At 36.4% G+C, this 27,423-nt stretch overlaps 4 protein-coding genes across 12 annotated transcripts in view; 3 read left to right on the forward strand and 1 right to left on the reverse strand.

Moving 5' to 3' along the window:
* The window catches only part of myom3 (myomesin 3), a 72,441-nt gene extending 64,187 nt beyond the window's left edge, over positions 1-8,254 (forward strand). Inside the window, exons 25-37 of one of the 2 annotated variants that reach the window (XM_055211540.2) lie at positions 138-274; positions 627-771; positions 1,629-1,688; positions 1,974-2,041; positions 2,192-2,299; positions 2,583-2,670; positions 4,693-4,731; positions 4,914-5,001; positions 5,572-5,735; positions 5,830-5,866; positions 7,534-7,556; positions 7,639-7,694; positions 7,798-8,254. In XM_055211540.2, coding sequence (XP_055067515.2) covers positions 138-274; positions 627-771; positions 1,629-1,688; positions 1,974-2,041; positions 2,192-2,299; positions 2,583-2,670; positions 4,693-4,731; positions 4,914-5,001; positions 5,572-5,735; positions 5,830-5,866; positions 7,534-7,556; positions 7,639-7,694; positions 7,798-8,064 — 1,280 coding nt within the window. In that variant the 3' untranslated portion in view covers positions 8,065-8,254. Of the gene's footprint in view, positions 1-137; positions 275-626; positions 772-1,628; positions 1,689-1,973; positions 2,042-2,191; positions 2,300-2,582; positions 2,671-4,692; positions 4,732-4,895; positions 5,002-5,571; positions 5,736-5,829; positions 5,867-7,533; positions 7,557-7,638; positions 7,695-7,797 lie in introns of both variants that reach the window. The other variant, XM_055211539.2, reaches the window with a different exon arrangement.
* Positions 8,255-11,266: 3,012 nt separating this feature from the next.
* Positions 11,267-13,051, forward strand: fabp10a (fatty acid binding protein 10a, liver basic). Its single transcript, XM_055211542.2, has 4 exons — positions 11,267-11,429; positions 11,571-11,743; positions 12,455-12,544; positions 12,925-13,051. Exons 1-4 carry the CDS (start codon positions 11,363-11,365, stop codon positions 12,973-12,975), a joined length of 381 nt encoding a protein of 126 aa, XP_055067517.1. The 5' UTR covers positions 11,267-11,362; the 3' UTR covers positions 12,976-13,051.
* A 2,668-nt stretch (positions 13,052-15,719) lies between these two features.
* On the forward strand, positions 15,720-20,460 carry srsf10a (serine and arginine rich splicing factor 10a). The gene is made up of 6 exons (XM_055211541.2): positions 15,720-15,901; positions 17,842-17,946; positions 18,910-19,013; positions 19,100-19,271; positions 19,519-19,566; positions 19,737-20,460. The coding sequence occupies exons 1-6, from the start codon at positions 15,837-15,839 to the stop codon at positions 19,987-19,989; spliced, it is 747 nt and encodes a 248-aa protein (XP_055067516.2). The 5' UTR covers positions 15,720-15,836; the 3' UTR covers positions 19,990-20,460.
* Positions 20,461-23,979: 3,519 nt separating this feature from the next.
* Positions 23,980-27,423, reverse strand: part of ubr5 (ubiquitin protein ligase E3 component n-recognin 5) — a 48,304-nt gene continuing 44,860 nt past the window's right edge. For all 8 annotated transcript variants that reach the window (XM_073872618.1, XM_073872621.1, XM_073872620.1 and 5 more), the window contains 3 exons: positions 26,064-26,208; positions 24,773-24,858; positions 23,980-24,686 (listed from right to left, as the gene is read on the reverse strand). In XM_073872618.1, the coding sequence (XP_073728719.1) occupies positions 24,474-24,686; positions 24,773-24,858; positions 26,064-26,208 (444 nt within the window). In that variant the 3' untranslated portion in view covers positions 23,980-24,473. The remainder of the gene's footprint in view (positions 24,687-24,772; positions 24,859-26,063; positions 26,209-27,423) is intronic.

Below are 27,423 nucleotides of genomic sequence, written 5' to 3' on the forward strand. Positions count from 1 at the left end.
AATGTTGTTTTTTTGGGGGGTGACCGTTCCTTAAAATATCTCTATTTGTATATGTATTAATGGCTTAATGGCTTTGTATATGTATTAATGGCTTTACACATGAACACATCTCTGCTGTGTTTCTCTCTGTTATGCAGTAATAGCGCTGAAGTCCGGTTGGCAGGTGGACGTGTCTGAACAGGGTCAAGTTCGTTTGTGGCTTCAGACAGAACCGCTGAGCAGCGCCGCATCTCTCCGTCTCATACTGAATGACAGAGAAATCTCCAGCACACCGGTAACAAACTTGAACTGATCTGATGTCTACAGTCTGTGACGGCTGAGATGAAAGCTTTTTATAGGACTGATTGGGAAAAGTCTGCATAGACTTTTTTATTTACAACAAAGACTTTTGGGGAAAAGGGATTTATACATGTTTACAGAGATTTGGCCTTCATAATGAGTTAGCATAAACATTTTGATAGACTGTGTCAGGAGTCCACCTACAGTGCAATGCCTTTAAAGTGTTTTCCACATGGGCAGCTCCATAAGAACAAAGCTTGAATATCATCCAATCAGATTTTCAGACTGATAGAGACCTCGTTCTAGTGTCTGACTAATACTTCCTAAGAGCTCTGTGTGTCCTGCAGGCCCGTAAGATGAACTTTGACAAGGCAAAAGGTCTGGTGGAGATCATCTTTGATCAGCTGTCCAAAGAGGACGAGGGCTCCTACACAGCACAGCTTAAAGACGGCCGTGCCAAGAACCAGTTCACATTGGTCTTTGTGGAAAAGATTATGTAGAGTACAGTTACAAAACATTATCAAATATAAACTAATTATACTAATAATATAAAGTCAAACGAATTATTGTAATCTTCAAAAAAATGCAGGGTTCCCACAGGTCCTTGAAATCCTTGAAATCCTTGAAAGTTTGTGAATGTGTGAAAATATACATACATAGATACAGGTCATTGAAAGTGCTTGAATCTATTTTATGCAAGAAGATTTCTGGGAAAAATCCAGATTATTCTATGTGTAGTGTAGGATAATACACATTAAAATTTTAGACTTTAAGTACACATGCTAAACTGTTCGCTTTAAATGCTTATATCTTCTGTATGCGAATGTTGATTCAAATCAAAATGTTTTTTTACATAGTTGTGTTTGACACATGAAAACGTCTCGGGTTACGTATGTAACTGTTGTTCCCTGAGAAGGGAACGAGACGCTGCGTCTCCCTTGCCATACTTCCTGCGTCCTTGTAACGCCGTCATTGGCAATATTTCAGTTAGTGATATACTTCCTGACTCCCACATCACCCTGTCTTTGTCATTAAGCCTCACTATTGGTTGAATTTGATATTCACATTCAGATGCACTTACCCCTGGAGGCGTCCTCACCGCAGTGACGCAGCGCGAGTTCCCTCAAAGGGAACTGTAACAATGTATCTTAAAAGGTAACACAATGTAACACTTGAAAAGTGTCCCCACATTTACTTCTTGAATTTGAGAGTATTGGACCTAGAAAGTCCTTGAAAGGTCCTTGAATTTGAAGTTAACTAAGGTGTGGGAACCCTGAAAATGGAAAGATCCTAAAGGCTAATTCTATTAAAGTATATCAAGGTTGTTGTTGTTTTTTTTGCTGTGTCAGCGTTTCAGGACGCTTTGGCCAAATCTGATGGCAACAGAAGAAACTGGAAGAGAAAGTCAGGTGAGTCGATGCGTAGATCTCAATGAGCACAATGATGTAAAAGCCTTTGTGCAAAAGTACAGATTATGACATTTATAGGATGATTCAAAACTGATGGATAGCTCAAATATCCACAAATCCATTACCTAAATTAAGTGGGCAAATATAAAGGACTTTGAAATCATTATGATATTTATCTTGCTTAATTTCATATGACATTGTTGTGAATGTATTAGGACGTGAGTGATTAAATATGTGTTTAAGTGTGAGTTCAGATCATATTGTGTCTGCTTTCTCTCGCACAAGGTCCACATTTCCAGGAATATTTATCATGGACGGTGACACCAGACTGTGAAATGATCATCAAATGCAAGGTAATGATATTTCATCACTAACCGCATGGACATTTAAGCGATAGATCTGTAATTGTTTGGTCATCTTTAACATCTGAACAGGTTTGTTTGTTTGAACAATGACAGAAGTTTTTTATGTGAACTCATATCTGAGTGTGTCCAATACCGCAGGTCATCAACATAAACAAAGACACAAAGATGAAATGGTTTAAAGATGGAGTGGAGCTGACGCAGGCTACGATGGAGCCGTCAGGTGTCGGTACATTTACTGTGTCACAGGTACCACAATTTTCACAACACATGAGCTGTGAGGCGATGCATTAAACAAAATAACTTCATTTAAATTTAATCTTAACAATATAACACCATAATGACACTTCCATGACACAATACAGATTTACAAGGGTAAATACGCCAGATGGTTGCAGTTAATATTGGTACATAGCTTGTACTGAACCCAGATCATTCCTTCAACACACCATTAATAAGTTTTAATCCCCTAATGAGAGATCAATGAATGGAGAATTGTGTGTGATTTGTGTTAACCGTGTTTATTGATCAGGTGACAAAGAAAGAAGCAGGTGTGTACAGAGCTGTAGTGTCAGACAGTAGAGGAGAAGATGAGAGTCGACTGGAACTACTGGATGATGGTGAGATGAGTTAACTCTTTATTATTATTATTATTATTACACACTGTGTACTACTAGTCTAAAGAGTGATGGTTAATCTCTCAGATAACTTTACGAAGTGCATCATGGGAAGTTTTTGAATAGACTGAAGGAGCTCTTGAGTGTTCTGGACACCTGCTAAATTCAACCAAAACATGTTTCTTACAAAAGTTTTAGTTTTAAAAAGAAATATAAATGTTTTCTAGAAAACCCATTACTAACATTTAAGCAGAAGGCTTTCGATTAGTAGGTGTTTAATATGAGAAACATAAATTAACGGTGACTTCTCTTCAAAATATGTGTTTGTTGCATCACGTGAACCATATGCATCATGTCAAAATACTGTACGTGCCTGCTGCACACGCGTCAAATGGGTTTATGATAAAAGAGACACGTTTACAAAATTTAAATTTGATTAAATGAGATTAAGCAAGTATCTGGCAAACATGAGCGTCTCTTTTATCATAAACCCTTCGAGGGCCTCTGCAGCAGACATTTATTTTGACATGACACGTGATGCACATAAATTTACATGATACGCCGAACACATATTTTGAAATGATGATCCACACACATGACGGGCTACATACATGTTGTGATGAGCTTTGCATTGTGCACCCTTGAAAAAAAGTCACTGGACACCACTGTTCAAATGAAACTTGTGTATATGTTCATATGTGATAGTTATCATGGTAAAATTCCTTGTTACACTTACATTTTTAAGTTTAATCAAATGTAAAATTACAATTAATTTCAACTTTCTTGACTAGTGAGAAGTTGCAATAAATTATAAAAATAAAGTTAAATATAACTTAAAAATAACTTAAAGGTGGTGTGTGTATACATATTGGCGGCATCTAGTGGTGAGATTGCAAATTGCAACCAACAGCTCACCTCTTAATTTCAAAACGTATATGGTAGCCACCATAGGACAAACATGTCGTCATCTGAGGCCCTTTCCCAAATGGCGCACTTCATGTGGACTTTCGGTCTCGTAAATTGCGTGTGCTCGCTTAGTCTACGATTCCGTAGGGTGTCCCATCTGTCGTTTTTACGCTTCGAAGTGTGCTCATCATCGCCCCCTTTGAACCCTTGATGCGGTGTTCGTGCACTTTACCAACCCAGAAGTCCTTGCGAAAGAGCAATCAGACCAATCAGACGACGGAAGGGAGGAGTTCACATTGATGAGTAACTTCTCTTCCTATTTCTGGAATGACGCTCAAGTCTGTCCCAAAATATGATGCCAGTGCGCCCTCTTGGACTCGCGGCAAGGGTCCCTAAAGTCTGCACTAGATGATGTCATCAAAGTCAGGAGTGTGCCATTTGGGACAGGGCATAAGACAGCGTAGGGATGACACACGCTCTGTAGAGCATTTTGTCCGTTTATGGCTACTGTAGAAACATGACGATGACTTTCATGCAAGGGAACCCATGGTGTATGTAGATAAAAACGGCTCATTGTAAGGTAATAAAAACAATTTATTATGTAAAGTTTTTGTACACCACTGATAATATAGTTTTGTAGATCATATTGCATTTCTGTCAAAAGATCCTTCTAAAAGTTACACAATGCACCTTTAAGCTTATTCAACTATTTTTACAATTCATAGCAACTCCTCCTCATCAGTCACAAAGTTAAAATGACTTAAATTCAAGTTGATTAAACTTAAAAATGTAAGTGCAACAAGAAATGTTTTGTATACACAGAAATATTTGTGTTGTGTAAATCAAGTGAGAAATAATAACAGTACTTGTCATGTTCAGTCAAATAGGAGTTCAGACTGCATACTGTTGCTATGGTTACCTACTGTACCTGTGGTTACGTCACTTTTGTTCACAATCATCTGTTCAGCATCAAGTAAAAAAAAATTAGCTTACTGAAACATTATTTGGAAACAACATCATAAACTCTGATGAAGTCAAGGTTGAGAAACTGATCTCAATAAGGCGTATTAAACATATAAAATTATATTAATGTGATATTTTGTTTTCATTTTTCCTCAGAATTTGACAGACTTGTGCAGAAGCTGAATAAACAGTGTGGTACGGTCATGTTTTGGTTGTGAAACTTCAGACAATGTCATACTTTTTTTATAATGACATCATTAGTAATTCTCTCTTTCTCTCTCTCTCTCTCTCTCTCTCTCTCTCTCTCTCTCTCTCTCTCTCTCTCTCTCTCTCTCTCTCTCTCTCTCTCTCACCCACAGTGCTCTCTGCTGGTCCAGTCAGAATTCAGTGCACTGCGAAAGGCTTTAAACTCTACTGCTCTCTGAAATATTATCTGAGCTATATGAAAACCAGCTGGCACTTCAAGTGAGTTGTTGATAAACTTTTACTGCACTAAACTCAATGTCATTTAACTCTGATGCTTTGAAACTTAATTTTAGGGGAAACATGATACAGCTATCATGTCTCTATCATGCTATCATTCCTTCGGAGTAAATGCTTTTCAATATATTTACAGTTACATTGAGTATCTTTAGATAAATATCTATATTATTAATAAAACACTATCTTTTTATGTTGTTACTTCTAGCTTATTAACAAAATTGCCAATATTATGCAAAATCAGCTTTGGACATAAATGTGTGTTGGCAGTGTGTGTGAACACAACCAGCCGAGAATGGAAAAAATCCACCCAATCCCTGTTAAACCAAAGTCTCATTAGACATGCTGCTTTGATTCTCTTGTTAATGTGATGTCAGACTGATAAAGCCCCGCCCATGGCCACTGACTGACAGTCCTGCATTGCCATAGTTTCCACCCTTAGCGAGTTGTACGCTGTCTGCCATATCTATTTAAAATGTGGCCTCTGTCAATTTGTTAGTTTGGATAACCAGGTCTGCTAAATAAATGTGTTTTATTCTGTCTGTGTGTGATTAGAGAGAAGAGAATTGACCAGCAGGAGCGGATGAGTCCCGGCAGCAGTATGCAGAAAGTTTGGATTGAGATTTTCAATCCTACTGAAAATGATAAAGGGAAATACACGCTGGAGATGTTTGACGGTCAGGAAACACACAGCCGATCTTTGGATCTGTCTGGACAGGGTAAAGCAGAAGAACGACTGCGATGCGATAATAGAAAATGAATTTGCCTGAACCAAACAACACGCGTGATTTTAATATCTGTCTTCTCTTGTAGCTTTTGCAGATGCTTTGTTGGAACATCAGAGACTGAAGTAAGTAAAGCAGTGACCTTAAACCTGCATCACTTTATGAAAGTGTTTGATTATTAAAGGAACAGTATGTAAGAAATTTATATCAATGAATCATGAATGACCGTGTCACTAGACATAAATCATTTTCATTTCAAATACTTATATCACTGACAACAGTGGTCTGGCCAGGATATTGTCATTTAAAAAGTGGAGTTGCAGCCCTTAACTGATGTTTATGTTGTCATGTTGTGTATTGGCCACCAGTTGTGTGATTGCAGTACCAGTTTTATCCACAATCCTACATACTGTTCCTTTAAATGATTATGGGAAGAGTTATAAATATGCAAATGCTAAACTGTGCACGTTGTGTCCACAATCCACTTCTGCTTCCATTTCTGAACTGGATGCTACATCAGCAGATTTTTCACATCTTTATAACATTTAGCATCTAAAGTCAAGACATTTTACACAAAATGGGATTAAAATGCAAAAGAAATGATCACTTTAATCCACATACAGAATTCAACATTGTAAGTGAATATGAAGAGTTTGGTTCCAAAATGACATCCGTTTTTAAAAAATTTGTCAAAACATGTTTATTATTATGTTATCATGTTTTTATGATGTTGTATTCTGCTGCTTAGCTATATATATATTTTTTTTTTAGTTATAAAGCCTTAAATCAAAACTAACCAACTGCAGTTTAATTAATATTAACTGAAATGCACAATCAAAAAACAAGATTTCTGAAAAAATTTCTTATGTTGTTTTGAAACCAAACTCTTCAAATATAAGGACAATCTGTGATGTATACTGTTCAGTTGTTACTAGAAGTGTACCGATATAAAAAAAAAATTCCCACTTTTCAGACTGATATCTGCCGATATCAATGCCGATATTAAATTGCATTAACTAAAAAATTTTATCTGAAGACAAAATTTTCTGAATGTTATTCATCCATATAATGACCATTAATATTGAACATTAAACTAGTGATGTTTATAGAGCTCACATTCATTGCATTTTCTTGTTCTCTTTTGATTGACAGATTATATCGACCATGACTATTGGCTGTTTTTTAACTATCGGGCGATAATGTGAAAAATTGCTTTATCGGCCGATTCCGATTATTGGCAGATATATCGGTGCATCTTTAATTATTACTGTTAATGTAATGTGATCCTGGACCACAAAACCAGTCATAGGGGTAAACATTTTTAATGGAGATTTTTACATCATTTGAAAACTGAATAAATAAGTTTTTTTACTGATGTATGGTTTGTTCGGATAGGACAATATTTGGCTATATACATGAATCTATGGGTGCTAAAAAATCTAAATATTGAGAAAATCGCCTTTAAAGTTGTCCAAATGAAGTCTTTAGCAACAAATATTACTAATGATGAATAAAGTTTTTACATATTTACAGTAGGAAATTTACTAAATATCTTCTGAAATATGATCTTTATTTAATATCCTAATGATTTTTGGCATAAAAGAAAAATTTGTAATTTTGGCCCATACAATGTATCGTTGCCTATTGCTACAAATATACCCGTGCGACTTATGACACACATATTTACTGAAATGTCAGATACTGATGATTTGAAATATTGGGTAATAAGTAAATAATTTAGCTTGCTGATGTTTGCTGAGCTTATTATAATTGTATAATTTTATTTTCGCAGGCAAGTGGAGTTTGCTGAGAAAAGTGAGTATATATCACAGTAATGGCTCTAGTAATGTGTTTTGAATAACAACTACAAGCTTAATCCTGATGTTCCTCCTAACAGATCAAGCCCGAGTCACGAAGGGTCTTCCTGATGTTGTGGCTATAATGGAAGGGAAGGTAGATCCTCCGTTTGTGCTGTGCTTTGGTTTGTTTGTAATTCGAATCGTATAAGAAAAGATCTGAAGAATTGATATCTCATACTGTTTCTTTCTCTCTGTAGTCTCTATGTTTGACGTGTTTCAGTGATGGAGATCCAGCACCAGAAATGTTCTGGATGAAGAGTGATCGAGAGCTTGTCTCCAATGGCCATTACCAAATCACACACGAGACCAAGTCATCTACACTCACTATAAACCGCGTCACAATGGACGACTCCGGCAGCTACAGCATCTTTGTACGCAATAAATTTGGATCTCAGACGGTTTATGTGACGGTCAGTGTGTATAAGCACGGTGAAAAGCCTCGAGCAGATGCAGTGGAAATGTGAACAGAGATACTGTAACTCTTACAGAGAGTTACAGGAAAAGTTCCTGCCGTGCTTTATTATTCTGTATTAACACTATTATTATTAGGGTTTTGGAATAAAATGATGTGTCTGTGTCCCTGACTGACAGATGTTGAACTGGTTTGTGATTTGGTTTTTCTCCTCTTATAGATTAAAGTGCAAATGAAACCAGTTTCTTTACTTTCAGTTCGTCATTTCATTAAAATGTTTCATTAAAATGTTAATGAATGAAACCATCAGAAACAAAAGTGTTTAGGTAAAATTTAAATGTGGAGATACTTAAAAAATGTGAGCACACTTCTAGCTGCAGTATAGTGAGAAAATATAACAATATCACAGTACATACGTCTGCAGCACAGTATATATGTCTATAGCACAATATATACGTCTACGGCACAGTATATATATGTTTGCGGCACAGTATATACGTCTGCGGCACAGTATTTACATTTAAGGCACAGTATATATATATATATGTTTGTGGCACAGTATATACATCTACGGCACAGTATATACTTTTACGGCACAGTATATATATGTTTGCGGCACAGTATATACGTCTGCGGCACAGTATTTACGTTTAAGGCACAGTATATATATGTTTGTGGCAAAGTATATACGCTTACGGCACAGTATATACATTTACGGCACAGTATATATATATATATGTCTGCGGCACAGTACATCAGTATATATGTCTGCGGCACAGTATATCAGTTTATATGTCTGCGGCACAGTATATCAGTATATATGTCTGCGGCACAGTATATCAGTTTATATGTCTGCGGCACAGTATATCAGTTTATATGTCTGCGGCACAGTATATCAGTTTATATGTCTGCGGCACAGTATATCAGTATATATGTCTGCGGCACAGTATATCAGTATATATGTCTGCGGCACAGTATATCAGTATATATGTATGCGGCACAGTATATAAGTATATATGTGAGCGGCACAGTATATCAGTATATATGTCTGCGGCACAGTATATCAGTATATATGTCTGCGGCACAGTATATCAGTATATATGTCTGCGGCACAGTATATCAGTATATATGTCTGCGGCACAGTATATCAGTATATATGTCAGCGACACAGTACACCAGTATATATGTCTGCGGCACAGTATATCAGTTTATATGTCTGCGGCACAGTATATCAGTATATATGTCTGCGGCACAGTATATCAGTATATATGCCTGCGGCTCAGTATATCAGTATATATATTTGCGGCACAGTATATCAGTATATATGTCTGCGGCACAGTATATCAGTTTATATGTCTGCGGCACAGTATATCAGTATATATGTCTGCGGCACAGTATATCAGTATATATGTCTGCGGCACAGTATATCAGTATATATGTCTGCGGCACAGTATATCAGTATATATGTCTGCGGCACAGTATATCAGTAAATATGTCTGCGGCACAGTATATCAGTATATATGTTTGTGGCTCAGTATATACGTCTGCAAGCAGTTTTCCATTTAAAAGGCATCACAGCTCAGACGTCTAGCCTAAAAAAGGCTAAATTCGGCCTGTCAGTGAAAATTTTATAGATGCCTAACTATAGCCCTAAAATAAATGAAAGCTAACAGCTTGTAATCACTGTTGACTTTGCTTACATGATGAAATATCAGACATCTCACAAGTTATTTGGCAAAAATGTCATGTAACCAAATTCAAGGTTTTTTTTTTTAAAGTTGGTTACTTATAGCCAGACTATATTGAGTCTAGTTAATCTAAACTGTGAATGATGTCTATTCTTGCTGGGTTACAGCACAGTTTTGTATATATAACTGCAGTACAGAAAGGTGAACAGTTACGGTAGTGATTATTTTAAGTATATATAAGTTTCTGGGATTTCTTAATAATCACAGTGAGGTCTGTTTCACGTTTATTATGCAACCAGAGCCGATTGCAAAGCAAACAGTCCACTGTGTCATTCACCTGTTATGTGTTTCAACAGTCTAGCTTCATTCTGTTTCAAATGGGTTCATTTCACTAAACTTTGAAGATAAAAGTAAAAGAGATGATTAGGATCCATGTCATGTCTTAAGAATTTAAATTATTTTTTAAAACAGATTGTGCTATGATTTATCACTCTCTGCAAACACATTACATTAAAATGATATACAAATGTTCAAATTACATTAACATTATTAACTCCAAGAAATGTATCACATTTTTATTTATGTTATTAGTATTCTGTGATAATTGTGGTTGAAAATCAGTCAGATTTTTATTAGGTTATATTAGTTATTAGGTCTAGCTGTTAAGCATTTCCAGCTTTATAGATGTGATATTTGCAATCAAAGCTTGTAATATCATTTCTCAGAGAATGCATGTATTACCAAATGCATTGAACCATATGTTTACATTTTCATAAACCCGTGATGATAGAGTCCAGACATCAGAAAAATATCAGTCTATACTCATGTTTTCTGTTCTAGATGAAGGAAACATGCATGCATTATAAATGTAACAAAAAAGGACACAAGTTTTTGGGAGAAAACATAGTTTTAAAATGCACAAACCAGAAGCAATAATACCCAACAAATGTAGATGGCACGACTCTCCGAAGAACATTTTATAGTTATTTTATTTTTATTTTTTAAATATCCACATTTATGAGAAAAAAACTAAAATTTGCACTAAACTATGGAAATAATTTAAAAAATGTTTTAAAAACTGTAATATAGACTTTGCATAGGTCTTTAAACCACCAAATACTGACATCTGAGATATCGGTATGTTTAATAACTTTACTTTTCATAATAAGGTTGACAATCTTTTATTTAAATCTTTTTATTAAAGTTGTGGTGCATGTGTTGACCCTGGTGAATGATCATTCAGATTCTGTAGGTCACAGATTCATTGTTGACCTGAAAAAATGTATTTTGCTGTAACCACCTTTTGTCAATTTTGTGCTTAAATATTGGTTTGAAATGAATGATTCTCACATTTTTACATTTGGTCATTCATCTCCTGAATATTTTGTTACATCATAAGATTTAATGGATGCAAGTGAAGATATGAGGCTCTCCTGAGCATTGAGTATATCTCAGACACCTTCATCAGTTTCCAGCATGACCCCACAAATGATGTTAGTGAACTCTGGGTTGTTCAAACAGAAGTAATAAGTCAAACATTAATTTCAAAGCACCATCTCACTTACATGTATAAGTACGGGGGTGTACGGAAAGCATCGTCACTTTGCGTTTAGCTTTCAAAGCTGTCCAAGACTCCTGCCCAACAGATAGATCACAGAAGATATGGCCTTCAATGGAACATGGCAGGTGTATGAACAGGAGAATTATGAGGAGTTTCTCAGAGCCATCTGTAAGTTCTCACAGTCATAGCTCAGCTCCTTAACACCAACAACACTTTAAAAAAGATGAAATATCAGAATTCATTTAATTGATGTTTTGTTTTATTTGTTTAAGCAATGATTTAAGGTCTCTCGTGTTTGTGATCTCACAGCGCTACCAGAAGATGTCATTAAGCTGGCTAAAGAGGTCAAACCAGTGACAGAAATCCAACAAAATGGCAACGACTTCATAATCACATCCAAGACTCCTGGAAAATCCGTCACTAACACCTTTACCGTCGGCAAAGAAGCTGAAATCAACACAATGGACGGCAAGAAGCTGAAGGTGAAATGAATTTTGTTTTTATGAGATGTTGATGTAAAATACAGAAGTTTATTTTCAAGGGAAGATCAATTGCATTTTCAAGATAAAAATGTATCTCCTGGTTTCCATTAGGTTCATATTTTGCTACTCATCGTGACATTAATCTTATTCTATCAAATTGCCCTCTCGTGAATTTAACTTTTACAGCCAATGAAATTGATTTCAGTGTGTAGTAATTGAGCACAATCATGTTCATATAATCTTGTGAAGAAACATCTCATCAGTCTCTGCTCAGTTTCTGACCTAAAGCAATGCATCATCTTATTTCCATCTACTGCTGAAGATGAATGAACTCCACACAGTATTTAAAAAACTGACCTTAAATGTCAAACAATTCATATTATGCACTCAGCACTGTGAATGTTAATCATGATTTACATTGAAAGACATTATAACATAAGAGGCGGTGGGCTTGAATTATTTTATCATTGAATTTTGTTCTGTATTTTTTATAGCTTTAATGGTACAACAATGGTACGGCATTTCCTTTACATGTGATAAACTGTAGGACAAGGCTGTCTGTCTGTCTGTCTGTCTGTCTGTCTGTCTGTCTGTCTGTCTGTCTGTCTGTCTGTCTGTCTGTCTCTCTGTCTCTCTGTCTGTCTGTCTGTACATCTCTGTCTGTCTGTCTGTCTTTAGCAAAGGTCTCATGTTTCTCTTTTTCTGGTTCAGTGCATTGTCAGATTGGATGGTGGAAAGCTGGTCTGTAACACAGATCGATTCTCTCACATCCAGGAGATCAAGGGAGGAGAGATGATCGAGGTTTGTGCTGAATGCTTCATTTCACATAACAACCAGATTCATATAAAGAGTCATGGTATACTAACTAACTGGCAATGTCATGGGACTAGTTGTCACTTTGGCAAGTTGTCAGGAGGCAACTACATGTTTTTGAGTCTACACACGTCTGTTTTATCTAGCAATGATTTTGTAAATAATCTTTAACATTAGAAGTCCTCAATAGCTTTCAGTGGCTGACCTTAAACCAATCCAGATATATTCACTATTATTATTATTATTGTGTAAATACTAGCCCCAGTATTCTTTATACACAAGCCTTATCTAGACTCTGACTGAGAGTTTTCTACATCTCAGAAATATGAATGTGTAAAACAGTTTTCTTTTATTCTGTGTGTTTACAGACGCTGACAGTAAGTGGAACCACAATGATCAGAAAGAGTAAAAAGATTTAAGGTGTCAAGCGGACAGATGACAACAGTTTCATAATGATTTCATTGGCTATTTAAATAAAGTTCTGGTTTATCAAAAGATTGTGTGTAAATTGTGTGTCATTCACTGTGTAATATTAAACAAAATATTACTACAAAATCACCCAACATAAAAAAACATTCTGTGAAAATATAATCTTGATTTATTTATATTGACTAAGATCATGTCAAAAATTTATTTGAAATTAATGTCAAATCAAACTTTGATGCTCCAAATCTCATTATTAGATTAGTGTGGATTTCACAGACAGGGTCACATGTGTATCTTAAGAGTTTATTGAAATTTAGCATACAAAAAAAAATAAAAAAGGTTGACAAAAAAATCTTTAATCATGTCTTTCAGTGTAAAAGTTTAATAACTATTCACATAACAAATGATAAAAAATAATAAAAAAATATCTTATGTTGGCATATAAATACTAAATCTTATATTTATAACACAAATCAGTTCTGAATTATTTAGATCTGTAAAAAATCGAGGTGATGTCACGCATGCGCTGGTAAATTTGTCACGTTTAAACCTCTAATGCAATTTAAATAAAAAATCACATTCATAAAAATATCTTGATACTATGTACAAACATTATTACAAACTAAACCACCAGAGTCCTAGAACTGCGGACCTGAAACTGCAGCCGCCGTTATATCATTCAGTTCGGTAGGTGGCGCTTCAGTAAGTTCTTCCTTCCTGAGACGAACTTAAGTCCTAAGATTTCTTTTCTCTTTAAAAACAATTACTGTATTTTGTAATTAAATTTAATTTATTTGAAGATAACTTTTATATGCGATTTTCTATTTTTATTACAATTAAATAGTTTTGCTCTCAAACACTCTATGTTTGATTAATTAATATAACAATTAGCATGTGATACCAACTTCGGCCACCAGGTGTCACCAATATAATGTTTTATTAAAGCAATAAGCCCCAAGAAGCAGTGGGTTACCAGTGCATTTTATAACGGCTAAGGGGCGTTGTTAGGCACGACGCGAAGCGGAGTGCCTAAAACCCCCTTAGCCGTTATAAAATGCACTGGTAACCCACTGCTTCGCGGGGCTTATTGCGTTTATAAAACGGTTGCTTCAAATTATGTATAGCAGGATTTCATATAATAAAACACAGCAAATAAGTTGTAATTATATTAGTACAGATATTAGTCTTCCGCCAAACAAAGTAGTTCCTCAGACTCAAGTGTGTCTGCAACAGAGCGGTTCCCAAGCAAAACAGACGGAGCAAAGACACAATGAAAATATGATTCATTAAGACTGTGGTGTTTATTTTCATAAATTAACATTCATCTAATTTATACATTAACATTTATACCGTGCAACTGTTGACGTGTGGATCAAATATGCTTGGAAGCATGCTTAACACTTTCCCTGCCAGCGTTTTTTAAAAGAGTTGCCACCCAGCTTTAGGTAAACATTAATGCCTTCCAGAAAAATGTTCTTCTTTAGATATATATAAACATACAATATATCAAATGAAAGAAGAGACCCTCTGCTTTCAAACAACAAAATAAAAACGTTTCACCCTACCTTCAATTGTTCTTTTATCCTCTCAAATTTTGAGCAAAATGTTGGGATAATTCCATTTCTGTGAATGACTTTTGTTAGAGATCCGATTCAGATCGCTGATCAAAAAATACACTTGAGTTTTAAAGTGTTGAGTGAAAGCATCAGTGTTTGTGTAAGATCGCCACCCAGTGGATAATATACGGTACAACTACTCCTCACGGAAGCATAATCAACAAGAAAACTCAACAATATTTATTGACACTTATCTGGATATCGCCATTAATTGTTCAATTGTTGAGGATTATAATTAATACACTATAATATAATTAGCCCACCCAATAAATCAAAATTGACAACAAAATCCGACATTTTGACAGTTATTTTCTACAGTACACAACAACAGTGGCGCAGTGATACAAGCTATGTAATACGGTTTGAGCCGTGGGTTTACCGGTGAGTTTTATCACAGCTGAGAACGCGTTTCAACCAATCAGAATGAAGAACCAGAACTGGCCGTTTTATAATATCTTTTTTAATGCTTTATTAACAACAACAGATAGCATGTACATGCCTCAACAAGAAGGAACAAGAAGAAGAGAAAAAAAACAAGAGAAAAGAAAAACAACAACAAGAGGGTACATAGTTAGATATACATTTTAGAAATAGATATACATTATATTATACCATTCCAAACGATATTACAAATGTTTTATTATCTATGTGATTATTTAATGGAGGTAACATATGCTTCATATGGCATTTGTTCAAACTTCAAGACAAACTTGCTTACATATTTTGATTCGTGTCAAATATTTTTCGACGAAAGCTTTAATGTATTGTGAATTGTCCACACATGCACATTTCACACAATTTTTTATGCACAACAATAGATTATGGAATAGATTATAAATACAAACCTTGTTTCTCTAAGTTAATTAAATCATATTTCTTCGCTGAAAATGCTCCATTCTAGGAAACAGTACTTAGTTAAGGAACTTGCGCAATTTATTTCTTCCTCATCTTTTTAGGTTGCGCTTCTGGGCTTCGGTAGTTGAGCATGTAAAATTGCTTTGCAAAACATATAATAGAAAAATACAAGAGTGAAAACTAATAAAAGTAGAATATATAAAAACTACTCCTTCCTTTCTTGCTTATGCTCCACACTCCAGTCCAGTTGGTGGCGGTAGTTCACACTAAGTTGGCTTGTCAACCGCCATTAACACTACACGAAGAAGACGCGCGCAGATCGAGCTGGAGCGCGGCCTTTACTCGCCGAGTGTCTGAGGAGCATCAGATCTCTAGGTTTAGTGATGGCGAGATACATGAGACCTCCGAACACCTCACTGTTCATCAGAAACATCTCAGACGAGAGCAGGTCAGTGTTTCCTTCATACACACAGCGCGCGCGAAACAAGCGACACATCACAAAAAATGAGCGCGCGCAAGCCTCATTAAAGCACAAATTATATACTCGTTAGAGATTCAGATTAACTACATATTTACTTTATTTGAGGTAAAACTATAATATTTATCCATGTGTATCACGTTAAATCAGTTGTGTGAAGTTAAACCAATCGACTGAGACTAGTGTATGATTTCTTTCAGCAGCTTCATGCTAAAGCTAACGGGAGAAGGAATGTAAACACGACATTAACCTTATGTTTACTGTGATCATATCATTATTAAGACATACATCACTCATTTGCATGGTTGAATATATCCTGCTAAGATATATATACACACACACACCTATGTATATATAATAATATAAATGTTCGTGAACACCAGAACATGAATTTATTAGGTATCTTTTAAAGTAGACTCAAATGTTGATGTTAAAGGGATAGTTCACTCAAAAGTGAAAATTCTGTCATCAGAAATGGAGATATTTGGCGGAATAAAATCATGCATGACCCCTATTCACTTTCATAGTATTCTTTTTTCCTACGATGTGGGTGAATGGAGCTCATGATTGGTTTGGTTACAAACATTCCTCCAATTATCTTCATTCGTGTTCATCAAAACAAAAAAATGTATACAGGTTCAGTCCTTTCAGAAAAACGCAGAGTTTATTGTGATTTTTGCGGGCAAAAATTCTTGATCTTGTGGCACATTTTCTTAAAAAATTTGATGAAATATGCTGGATATTTATGCAATTTTGGATGAAATTGCGGGAACTTTCAAAAACTGTGTGAACTTGTTTGCAGCTTTTGCAGCTTTTCATTGATGTTTACGCCACATAATTACGTCACTTCCTAACGTTCCCATGACAACAGGGGACATGGCTGCACATGTGTGAAGTAAATGCAACATTTTTAAACTTTCTGCAAAGATATATATGACTTTTTGCTACGAAAAAGTGCGGCGTATTTAAAAATGCGGAATTTAGCTGGTTATGCATTGAATCATGCAATAGCATAATCAGGTTTTTCTGGAGGGACTGCGGGTTTCTTACAGCGTGAGATTGAGTGGATGATGAGAGAATTTTCATTTTGGGGTGAACTATCCCTTTAAGTATTGATTATAATCTACTAATATGGTTTTTTGTTTAATAACAGATTTACTGTCCTTTCTGCTCTATATTATTAGTTTGTGATGTTTTTATTGTGTTTAATTTACTCACTGGTAAACAGTGATTTTCTTTCCACAGTGGTTTAACTTCTGGATGTATTTTGCTCCATAGGCATTAAAATGATTTCACAGTATGTTAAGCCTTGAACCCAAAAATTCAGCCGACAGAATTGAAATTAAAGTTGGGACCAATGCTATTGTCTCTGGTTTAATGTTGAAGGATTGTTGTTATGATGAGTTTAAAAGGGACATTTCATATGACTTTTTAAAGATGTCAAATAAATCATTGGTGTCCCCAGACTGTGTATGTGAAGTTCTAGCTCAAAATATCATATAGATCATTTTTTATATCATGTTAAAATTGACATTTTGTATGTGTGAGCAAAAATTGGCCGTTTTGTGAAGTGTCCTTTAAAATGCAAATGAGCTGATATCCGCACTAACTGACAGTGCTGTGGTTGGATTAAGGGACTGTACTATCCCCTTCTGACATCACAAGGGGAGCCAAATTTCAATGACATATTTTTTCACTTTTGTAGAGAATGGTTTAGCAAAACTAAGTTGCTGGGTTGTTCTTTTTCACATTTTCTAGGTTGATAGAAGCACTGGGGACACAATTATAGCACTTAAACATGATGTCAGATTTTCATGATATGTCCCCTTTAATGTTAAAAACCAGCATCAGATCTCAGATCAGAGAGAGGAGGTCTCATATAAACATACTGTCATTTCATGATGCTTTAGGCCAGAGGATTTACGTCGTGAGTTTGGTCGTTATGGACCTATAGTAGATGTCTACGTTCCTGTTGACTTCTATTCACGACGACCAAGAGGATTTGCATACGTACAATATCCTTTGTGTAAAGAGAAGTTTATAATAATACTAGTTTACCGCTGTTCATGTAGTCCCAAACCTGTGTAAAAAAGCAGATATGATAAAAAAACTCATTTTCCTATATTGACCTAAAGGTAAAGATTTTTGTTATGTAAATCTAACTCAAAATGTACAGATTATATTGATGTTTTTTCCATGCAGTGAAAGTAAATGGAGACCGGGACTGTAGCAGCAGTCTCTCCATTCACTTTCATTGTATCGTAAAGGTTCGACACAGGATTGAAACTACATGATGGCGAGTAAACGGTCGCCCAGGACGTGGCCGTGAATATCAGATGTGTGGTTCCAATTGTGGCCGTTGTCTCCTAACCGATATTTCCTCTGTTGTTGTCTCAGAAAATGTAAAGACATACAGTTCTGGAGACCCTCGCTACAAAGAATATTTGAAAGGGCCGATGTAGAGTAGATTCAAGACAAAGTGAAAAGGAGAAAGAAAGAATAAAGAGAAAGTTAAAGCTTGAAGATTCAAAGGGGACCAAAATTGGAGTCAAGGCCTCGGTCTGACCAAAGAGAGGAAAAGACTAAAGGTTATTGGGCAAAGAACATCCCCAAGTCCTTCTCGGAGGCGGTTAAAGACAATAAAGGTCAAGCTCAAGGTCAAGCATGTTAAAGGTAACAAGTTTTAATGTTGTATCCTACCATTACAAGAGCACATGATTTCTTGACATAATCAAAGGCGGCTTTCCAATCCATAACTGAACCCTATATATTTATAGATGTGTTTGTTTTTGGAGTCTTGTGAATTACTTTCGAAACTATCCCATCATTTCTTCAAGCATTTTCTCAGATGTTTGTGATCTTTTTCTTTATAACCAACCTTTCCGTTGCTAAGTATCTGTTTGTATTCCGATCGGAGATTTATTTTTGGTTAATACGAATAGTTTAAAAGAAAAGCGAAACCTTAACAGCTCCAGCAGGTTCGAAGATGTGCGAGATGCAGAAGATGCCCTGCATAATCTGGACAGAAAGTGGGTCTGTGGACGTCAGATCGAGATACAGTTCGCTCAAGGAGACAGAAAGAGTATGATGTCACTTCCTGATGCTGAACATGAATGATCTTGTTTTTGAATCCTTTATATGAAATCTAAATGATTGTAATTCCCACAGCTCCGGGTCAGATGAAATCGAAAGAGCGGCATTCTCCTCGCGGCGACTCGCGATACGACGACTACGACCGAGACAGCCGCCGCAGACGCTCCCGCAGTCGCAGTTACGGCAGAAGCAGATCTCGCAGTGCGTCCTATGAACGGCGTGCACGCAGATCGAGAAGCCCTCGAGAGTGAGTCCAAACTAGATCTTGTATTTAAATATGTTTGTCTACATTTAGTCATCTTTCAATTATTTTTACATTTCTTACTTTAGAAAAAATGGCTGATTAAACATTGAGTAATTTATTCAAACCATAGGCCTGTGAGGATCGCATAACATGTACCTCAGATTAAAAGCATACAATGAAAGTTGATATGTTTATAATCACTTATACATTAAAACAGACTTGCGTATCAGTGTCATGTGTTTTTGAACAGCTCTCGGTCTAGCAGACGTCGCAGGAGCAGAAGTCGAGATAATGACAGGTATAGTTAGCACGTGTCAGTCACAACACAGTTTTTATTTTCCATCTTGTTTTGAAGAAATGTCGAACAAAAGCTTTACAGATACTGAAGTGCCTCTGTATAGCTAATTTTCCACATTGAAGGGGAAATGAAGCAAACCGTAATCGTGAGATTTTCTTTGTTTGAATTAGACACAGGTCACGTGAACGCAGCCATCGGCACCATCGCTCTCCCTCACATTCTCCTTCCCAGGATTCCAAGTACAAATCCAAGAGCCGCAAGTCACGTTCCCGATCCAGAAGCCCCAGCGCCCCCGCGGTAGACCAGCACTCGTCTGCCGGCCCACGTGAGGAGGAAACCCGCGGGCGCTCCCCCTCCCGCTCCGCCTCTCGCTCGCGTTCACGCTCCAGGTCGTGGGCCGGACGCAAGTCTGGAGGCCGTTAGTAAATCTGAATAACATCTGTTTTTAAATACTGAATCATGTGCAGCTTCTCTCTCTGTGTGTGTTTACTGATCTAATCATGCAGCACAGCCCCGCGTCTGTTTGTTTCTTGGATTTAGATTTTCAGAAGTTTAAAGCAACAATCATGAAAATGAAAAGTTTGGTTTCAAAGTTTTGGGTTAAAATCTTACATCTTTTTCTTTTACTTGGATCCAATATAAAGATGTTTTTATTTTTGTAGTTCAAGATGCAGCAAATAAATGTTTTTTTCTTTCCCTTTGTTTAATTGTCTTTTGATTTCAATTGTACAGTTTTATTTGGTGTTTGTTCTGAAAGAGCAATGTTACCCTTTTCTCAAGTCTTTCTTCTGAAAGGTAATGATGTATTTGTAGTTTTAGTCAAGCCGTTGGCAGTAGAATCTGTTTATTGCAATATTTTTGTCGTTTCAAATTAAACATGAGTCTGAGTCATAATGTGTTGTTATTTCTGTTTTTTATCAGTAGATATGACTGAATGATAAAAAAATATATAATGGGGGACTGTTAGATAACATTTATAAATATCTTAGGCCTCATTCATAATGCATGCGTAAGCACAGATTTGATCGTAAAGTGTGCATACGCAAAAATCTAAGACAAAGTCCATATTTATAAAAACTGTCTTTGACGTGGAAAAGTGCTTAGCGCCACGTCAGGGTCTGAGCAGACGTACGCACTTTTGCTTGTCTGATTGCTGCAGGTTTTTGGAAATATAAGCCATTCTTGCTGCTCGAAGTTGGGTTATAAACATTGACAAGTGCTCTTTTATGTGTCTATGACATTAATTAGGCATCGTTTAAAGGCGGAGATCTGAAACTGCTCGGCTGCGCGCACAAGTTCAAGTTCATTTGCGATTTATAGATTTGAAAGGGTACGTGCGTTTTCTGCGCGCCTGTTCGGTTTGTGAGTCACACGTACGCATTTTTGTTAGATGATCGTAAGATCAAATGTGGGGTGGTTTTTACGCAGCGTTTTATAAATGAGGCCCCTTAAGTCATTTATCAAGTCATTATAAACATGACTGTCACATACCTGCAAACTATTTGCTTTTCGGCCAAATTTGCCATTTTGAATTAAAAGTAACTTTGTCATTTATGTAAATCACATAAACGTTGCCCAAACGTATCATGCCAAACGTTGCCAGAACATTTCATGCCAAATGTTGACACAACGTATCATGCCAATCATTGACACAACGTATAATACCAATTGTTGCCCCAACGTATCATGCCAAACATTGCCACAATGTATCATGCCAAATGTTGCCACAACGTAACAAGCCAAATGTATCATACCAAAAGTTGCCCCAACGTTTCATACCAAACGTTGACCCAACGTATCATGCCAAAAGCTGCCCCAACGTTTCATGCCAAACGTTGCCACAACGTATCATGCTAAACGTTGACCAAACGTTGCCACAATGTATCATGCAAAACTTTGACAGAACGTTTCATGCCAAACGTTCACACAACGTATCATGCCAGACGTTGCCACAACGTATCATGCAAAACGTTGACAGAATGTTTCATGCCAAACGTTGACACAACGTATCATGCCAAACGTTACCACAACCTATCATGCCAAACATTGACCCGACGTTTCATACCAAATGTTGCCACAACGTATCATGCCAAACGTATCATACCAAAAGTTGTCCCAACGTTTCATAAAAAACATTGCCACAACGTATCATGCCAAATGTTGCCACAATGTATTATGCCAAATGTTGCCACAACTTAACAAGCCAAACGTATCATACCAAAAGTTGCCCCAACGTTTCATGCCAAACGTTGACCCAACGTATCATGCCAAACGTTGCCACAACGAATAATGCCAAACGTTGCCACAACGTATCATGCCAAACATTGACACAACATATAATACCAAACGTTGCCACAATGTATCATGCCAAACATTGCCACAATGTATAATGCCAAACGTTGCCAGAACGTTTCATCCCAAAGGTTGCCACAACGTATCATGCCAAACGTTGCCACAACGTATCATGCCAAACGTTGCCACAACGTATCATAACAAACGTATCATACCAAAAGGTGCCCCAACGTATCATGCCAAACGTTGCCACAACGTATCATGCCAAACGTTGACAGAACATATCATGCCAAACGTTGCCACAACGTATCATAACAAACGTATCATACCAAAAGTTGCCCCAACGTTTCATGCCAAACGTTGACCCAACGTATCATGCCAAACGTTGCCAGAATGGTTCATGCCAAATGTTGCCCCAACGTATCATGTCAAACGTTGCCACAATGTATCATGCCAAACGTTGCCAGAACGTATCATGGCAAACGTTGCCCCAACGTATCATGTCAAACGTTGCCACAATGTATCATGCCAAACATTGCTAGAACGGTTCATGGCAAACGTTGACACAACGTATCATGCCAAACATATCCTACCAAACGTTGACCCAACGTATCATACCAACGTTGCCACAATGTATCATGCCAAACGTTGACAGAATGTATCGTGCCAAACGTTGCCCCAACGTATCATGTCAAACGTTGCCAGAATGTTTCATGCCAAACGTTGCCACAACGTATCATGCCAAACATTGCTAGAACGGTTCATGGCAAACGTTGACACAACGTATCATGCCAAACATATCCTACGAAACGTTGCCCCAACGTATTATACCAACGTTGCCACAATGTATCATGCCAAACGTTGACAGAACGTATTGTGCCAAACATTGCCCCAACGTATCATGTCAAACGTTGCCACAATGTATCATGCCAAACGTTGCCAGAATGTTTCATGCCAAACGTTGCCACAACGTATCATACCAAACGTATCATACCAAAAGTTGCCCCGTTTCATGCCAAACGTTGACCCAACGTATCATGCCAAACGTTGACAGAACGTATCATGCCAAACGTTGCCCCAACGTATCATGTCAAATGTTGCCACAATGTATCATGCCAAACGTTGCCAGAATGTTTCATGCCAAACGTTTACACAACGTATCATGCCAAATGTTGTTATGCTGTAATTACTGCTTTTTTAATACTTTGTAAAGTAGTTGTGAAGTTTAAGTATTGGTAGGAATTGGGTAGGATTAAGGACGTAGAATAAGGTTTTGCAGAATCAGGCATTAATATGTGCTTTTTAAGTATTAATAAAAAGACAATATCTTAGTAATATTAATGCTAATAACCAACCAGTTATTAATAGTCAGTTAATAGTGAGAATTGTAAACTGCCCTGGTGGGTTAATAAAAATAATGGTAACACTCTTAAGTATTTAAAGTGAGAATGATACATTAAAACATGTATATATATAAAATTGTTCTACAGCCCATACACAGCATTACTGGAAAAATAAGACTAAGCTATTACTTTATTAAGAAAAAATTTAATTCCAGAAACTAATTACTTATTAACTAGTTACACCCAACACTGTATATAATGCTCAATGTTGGTTCATGTTAGCTAAACCAGGTGTATAAAGTGCACTAAAATACACTTAGTAAATGTACAATTTTTTCCATGCACTAATTTGTACTTGATATACAGCTTTCGTACTTATTATAAACTTAAGAACATCTAAGTGTAATCATCTGTACACAAAAGCACTAAAGAAAATCATTTGAAGTATTACTGGTATTTAATAAACCATTTTCAAGTGCACTTAAATACTACTAATTCTCACTTTACTTTTAAATATAGTTGAAGTGCATAACTTTTACACTTTAACTTAGCAGAAAAAATAACAATGTACTACAAATATACTTGCTGGTATTAAAGCATATTTTAGTACATTAAAGTATACTTTATTATTACCCGGGAGTGGACAGTTTATCCTACATGTAAGAAATTGTGGCCTGATGGAGAACTGGACTCCAGGACTGCTTAAAGGATTCAGATCCTGACACAAACATACACGGTCTTGTAATATAAAACAAGTGAACAGAGAAGCATCATGACACTAGTTTGCATCCAAGTTTATTTTGAAATATCCCCCACTCCCTCTATACAAGAAAAAATGACTTTCCACAAAGGCAGCAGTGAACTCTCGGTGATAATAATTTGACGTTTTGGGCAGGACAAATAAAATAAAATAAATCACAGTGTAACCTTTCTTTTTCTTTAAATACTCCTCGCTGTCGTCTTTGGCTGGGGTTTGGCGGACCGTTTACCATCGGGCCAAATTTACGGGACGTTACAGTTCAAACCAATGAAGCTGCAGGGCTTCAACTTTACAAAAGCCGATGCAGGAATGTTGTAATACTCCAATAACAGAAATAAAATAAAAAAACAAACAAAATAAGAACAAGACGTCCACGTTTGCAACGCGGACCAAACAAACGACCACCGGGGGCGCGGCAGCACTTTAAATTTCATAAAACTGTATAGACAAAAAATAAATCTACAAAAATGGAACTAGTAATATTACACAACAATGAAACGCGTTTCGTTTAACTACACAAAACCGAAGTTCTTGGTCTTGATGGCGAGTAAAAGTTTCTGTTTGAGAATCTGTTTGGAAGAGTAGAGTGGCACATAAAGGCGGGAGATGCAGGTGTTGGCGGTGGGCAGGTGCTGGTCGTCCGGCGGGCGGATAGTGATGGAGGGCATGGGCTGAAATCCCTCTTCGCTGGCCGGTAGAGACGGGCTGGAGGTCCAGAAGTACACCTGTACACATCACACAAACACATCAGTTCAACATCTGTAGTACTGTCTGAGATTATTTCAAGTGACAAAACGGAGAAACATCATACCAGGTCCTGCCTCTCAGTCATGTTCATCTTCTCAACGATGGACCAAAACCAGCGTTTGAACTGCAGCAGCTTCTCTGCATTCTCCCCTGAAAGTCAATAAAACAAAAGAACCAAAGTCAAACAATGCCACTTTAACTTATCTTTAAAAAATTATCTGTTAAAACATTTATTGCATATCTGGAAAAAAACATCCAATCACATTTGACCAACCTAACCGGTTTTAAAAATTGTGTGTGCAGAGTGTTATGCATTTGCTGACACAAGTAACAGTACAGCAGTCAAATATCTCTAAATGTCTTAAATTTTAAGAAAAGTAAATATTAATATTAAATATATTTAACATTAAATTATTGCTGTCACAATGATTAAATAATCGTCTCCATCGCAATTTTTTGACCTCATCGCGATGATTTCAGATTACCGCAATGATTGCATATCTCTTTAAAAAACACAAGGGGGAGCTGCAGTGCCTGTATAACTGAGACTATGGCACTACTTAACTAACAGTGTAACGCAAAAAATCAAAGCCATAGCCATTCAATACAGTGTAAAAAACAGCATTTAAAGAAATGTTGCAAAACTTTGAACTGCCAAGTAAAACATACATTTCCAAAACAGCAATTCCAAATTTAGGCGAGTGAAAGATGCTATTTTTAAGGATCTTTAAGAAATCATTTTTTGCAGCCACTACAGACATGTGGTCCAGTAGCCTATTAGTAGGATTATGTGTGAAAATTATTTCATGAACAAAAAAAATTATGAGAATTAAATGTCAAAGCAATAAAACAAGACAATTAATTGTTATAATCAGCAAAGCCCTAAACAGGCAATTAATTGTCACAATCCTCAAAATCAATGTAAAGCTCTTCTAATTAATCTTATAACATGTAAACGTATTCATTAGTTTCAAACATCAACACAGAAATCACTGTAAACACTGAAAGGTTAAAGGTGCTGTGTGTAGATTTTTAGGGGCATCTAGTGGTGAGATTGCAAATTGCAACCAACGGCTCAGTCCACAGCTCACTTTCGAAAAGCAGAGAGAAGCTACGGTAGCCGCCCCAGGACGACATGTTGTCATCTGAGACATGTAGATAAAAACGTCTCATTCTAAAGTAATAAAAAACAATACAGTTCATTATGTTAGGTCTTTACACAACTGTCAAGAAATCCTTTTAAAAGTTACACACAGCACCCTTTAAACAAGCATGAAGAGTGAATTGGGGTAATTTTTTAAGTCCCTTTGTATAAAATGCTTGTCTGCTAAATGTAAAGTATAAAGTCACTGTACCCGACTCATCATTGAAAGATGTGAAGCTGATGAGCATCTGGACATTGACTTCTCCACAGCCATTGACCAGCAGTCGGAAGTCTTCTGCTGTCAGATCTTCTAGAGCATTCTTTGGAAGCACGTCCAGAAGACCCTTCCTCATGGCCTACAAAACATCAACATCATTAACATCTCCACCATTTCTATAAACGAGCTTGTTGCTCTGACGCCTGTAATCTACTGATGTGATCATCATCTCAAAAGATTTCTGTCCAAAAAGGAAATTGAATAAAAATAAATATTTCATAAAACCTTATTTAGAATTTACGCATGCTTCTTGCATTTAATGTAGGGCTGTCAGAAGATTAATCACATACAAAATAAAAGTTTTTGTTTGCATAATATGTGTGTGTGTGTGTGTGTGTGTGTGTTGTGTGTAATTATTATGTATATATAAATACACACACACAGAGATGTATAAACATCAAAAAAATGTATTTATAATATTTATTTATATATAATATAAAATATATCAAAAACTTTTATTAAATTATCAATACACGAAAATGTTTCTTAAATACATGCATGTGTGTGTGTATTTATATACACAAAATAATTACACAGAGTGCACATATGCAAAAACAAACTTTATTTTGTATGCCATTAATCTTACGACAGCCCTAATAAAATGTCTTTCATTAAGCTTAAAGGACTAGTCAATATTCTTTAAAAATAAATCCAGATAATTTACTCACCACCATGTCATCCAAAGTGTCTTTCTTTGTTCAGTCGAGAAGAAATTATGTTTTTTTGAGGAAACATTCCAGGATTTTTCTCATTTTAATGGACCCCAACACTTAACCGTTTTAATGCAGTTTAAAATTGCAGTTTCAAAGGACTCTAAACGATCTCAACGAGGCATAAGGGTCTTATCTAGCGAAACGATTGTCATTTTTGGCAAGAAAAATAAAAAATCCACTTTTAAACCACAACTTCTCGTCCTGTGACACGCCAGCGCGACCTCACGTAATACGGAATCACGTCAAGAGGTCACGGATGAAGTATCGAAACTACACCTTAGTGTTTACAAGTGTGGAGGAAGAGGACCGTTCAGACATTGTTGTATGTCGAATGATACTAATTAATGTCTTTGTGTCAGTTTATTGTTAAAATGATCCGCAAATGTGCGTTTCATATATGTAACATGCGACCTTCTGATGTCATTATGCAATTACGTGAGGTCGCGCTGGCGCGTCAAAGGACCGGAGATAGACAAGAAGTTGTGGTTTAAAAGTAGGGGTGGGCAAAAAAATCTATTTTCCGATTAATCGTTTTTTTTAAAACGTGGTTTAATAAAAATTGATTCTCAAAGAGCAGAATC

The sequence above is a fragment of the Misgurnus anguillicaudatus genome, chromosome 10, assembly GCF_027580225.2.
Source record: "Misgurnus anguillicaudatus chromosome 10, ASM2758022v2, whole genome shotgun sequence".
Classification (NCBI taxonomy): domain Eukaryota; kingdom Metazoa; phylum Chordata; class Actinopteri; order Cypriniformes; family Cobitidae; genus Misgurnus; species Misgurnus anguillicaudatus.

Coding starts and splice junctions, on each gene's coding strand:
- fabp10a (XM_055211542.2), top strand. CDS start 11,363: ATGGCCTTCAATGGAACATGGCAGGTGTATGAACAGGAGAATTATGAG. Junction 11,744..12,454: donor TGGACGGCAAGAAGCTGAAG/GTGAAATGAATT, acceptor TTTCTGGTTCAG/TGCATTGTCAGATTGGATGG. Junction 12,545..12,924: donor AGGGAGGAGAGATGATCGAG/GTTTGTGCTGAA, acceptor GTGTGTTTACAG/ACGCTGACAGTAAGTGGAAC.
- srsf10a (XM_055211541.2), top strand. CDS start 15,837: ATGGCGAGATACATGAGACCTCCGAACACCTCACTGTTCATCAGAAAC. Junction 15,902..17,841: donor AACATCTCAGACGAGAGCAG/GTCAGTGTTTCC, acceptor ATGATGCTTTAG/GCCAGAGGATTTACGTCGTG. Junction 19,567..19,736: donor AGAAGTCGAGATAATGACAG/GTATAGTTAGCA, acceptor TGTTTGAATTAG/ACACAGGTCACGTGAACGCA.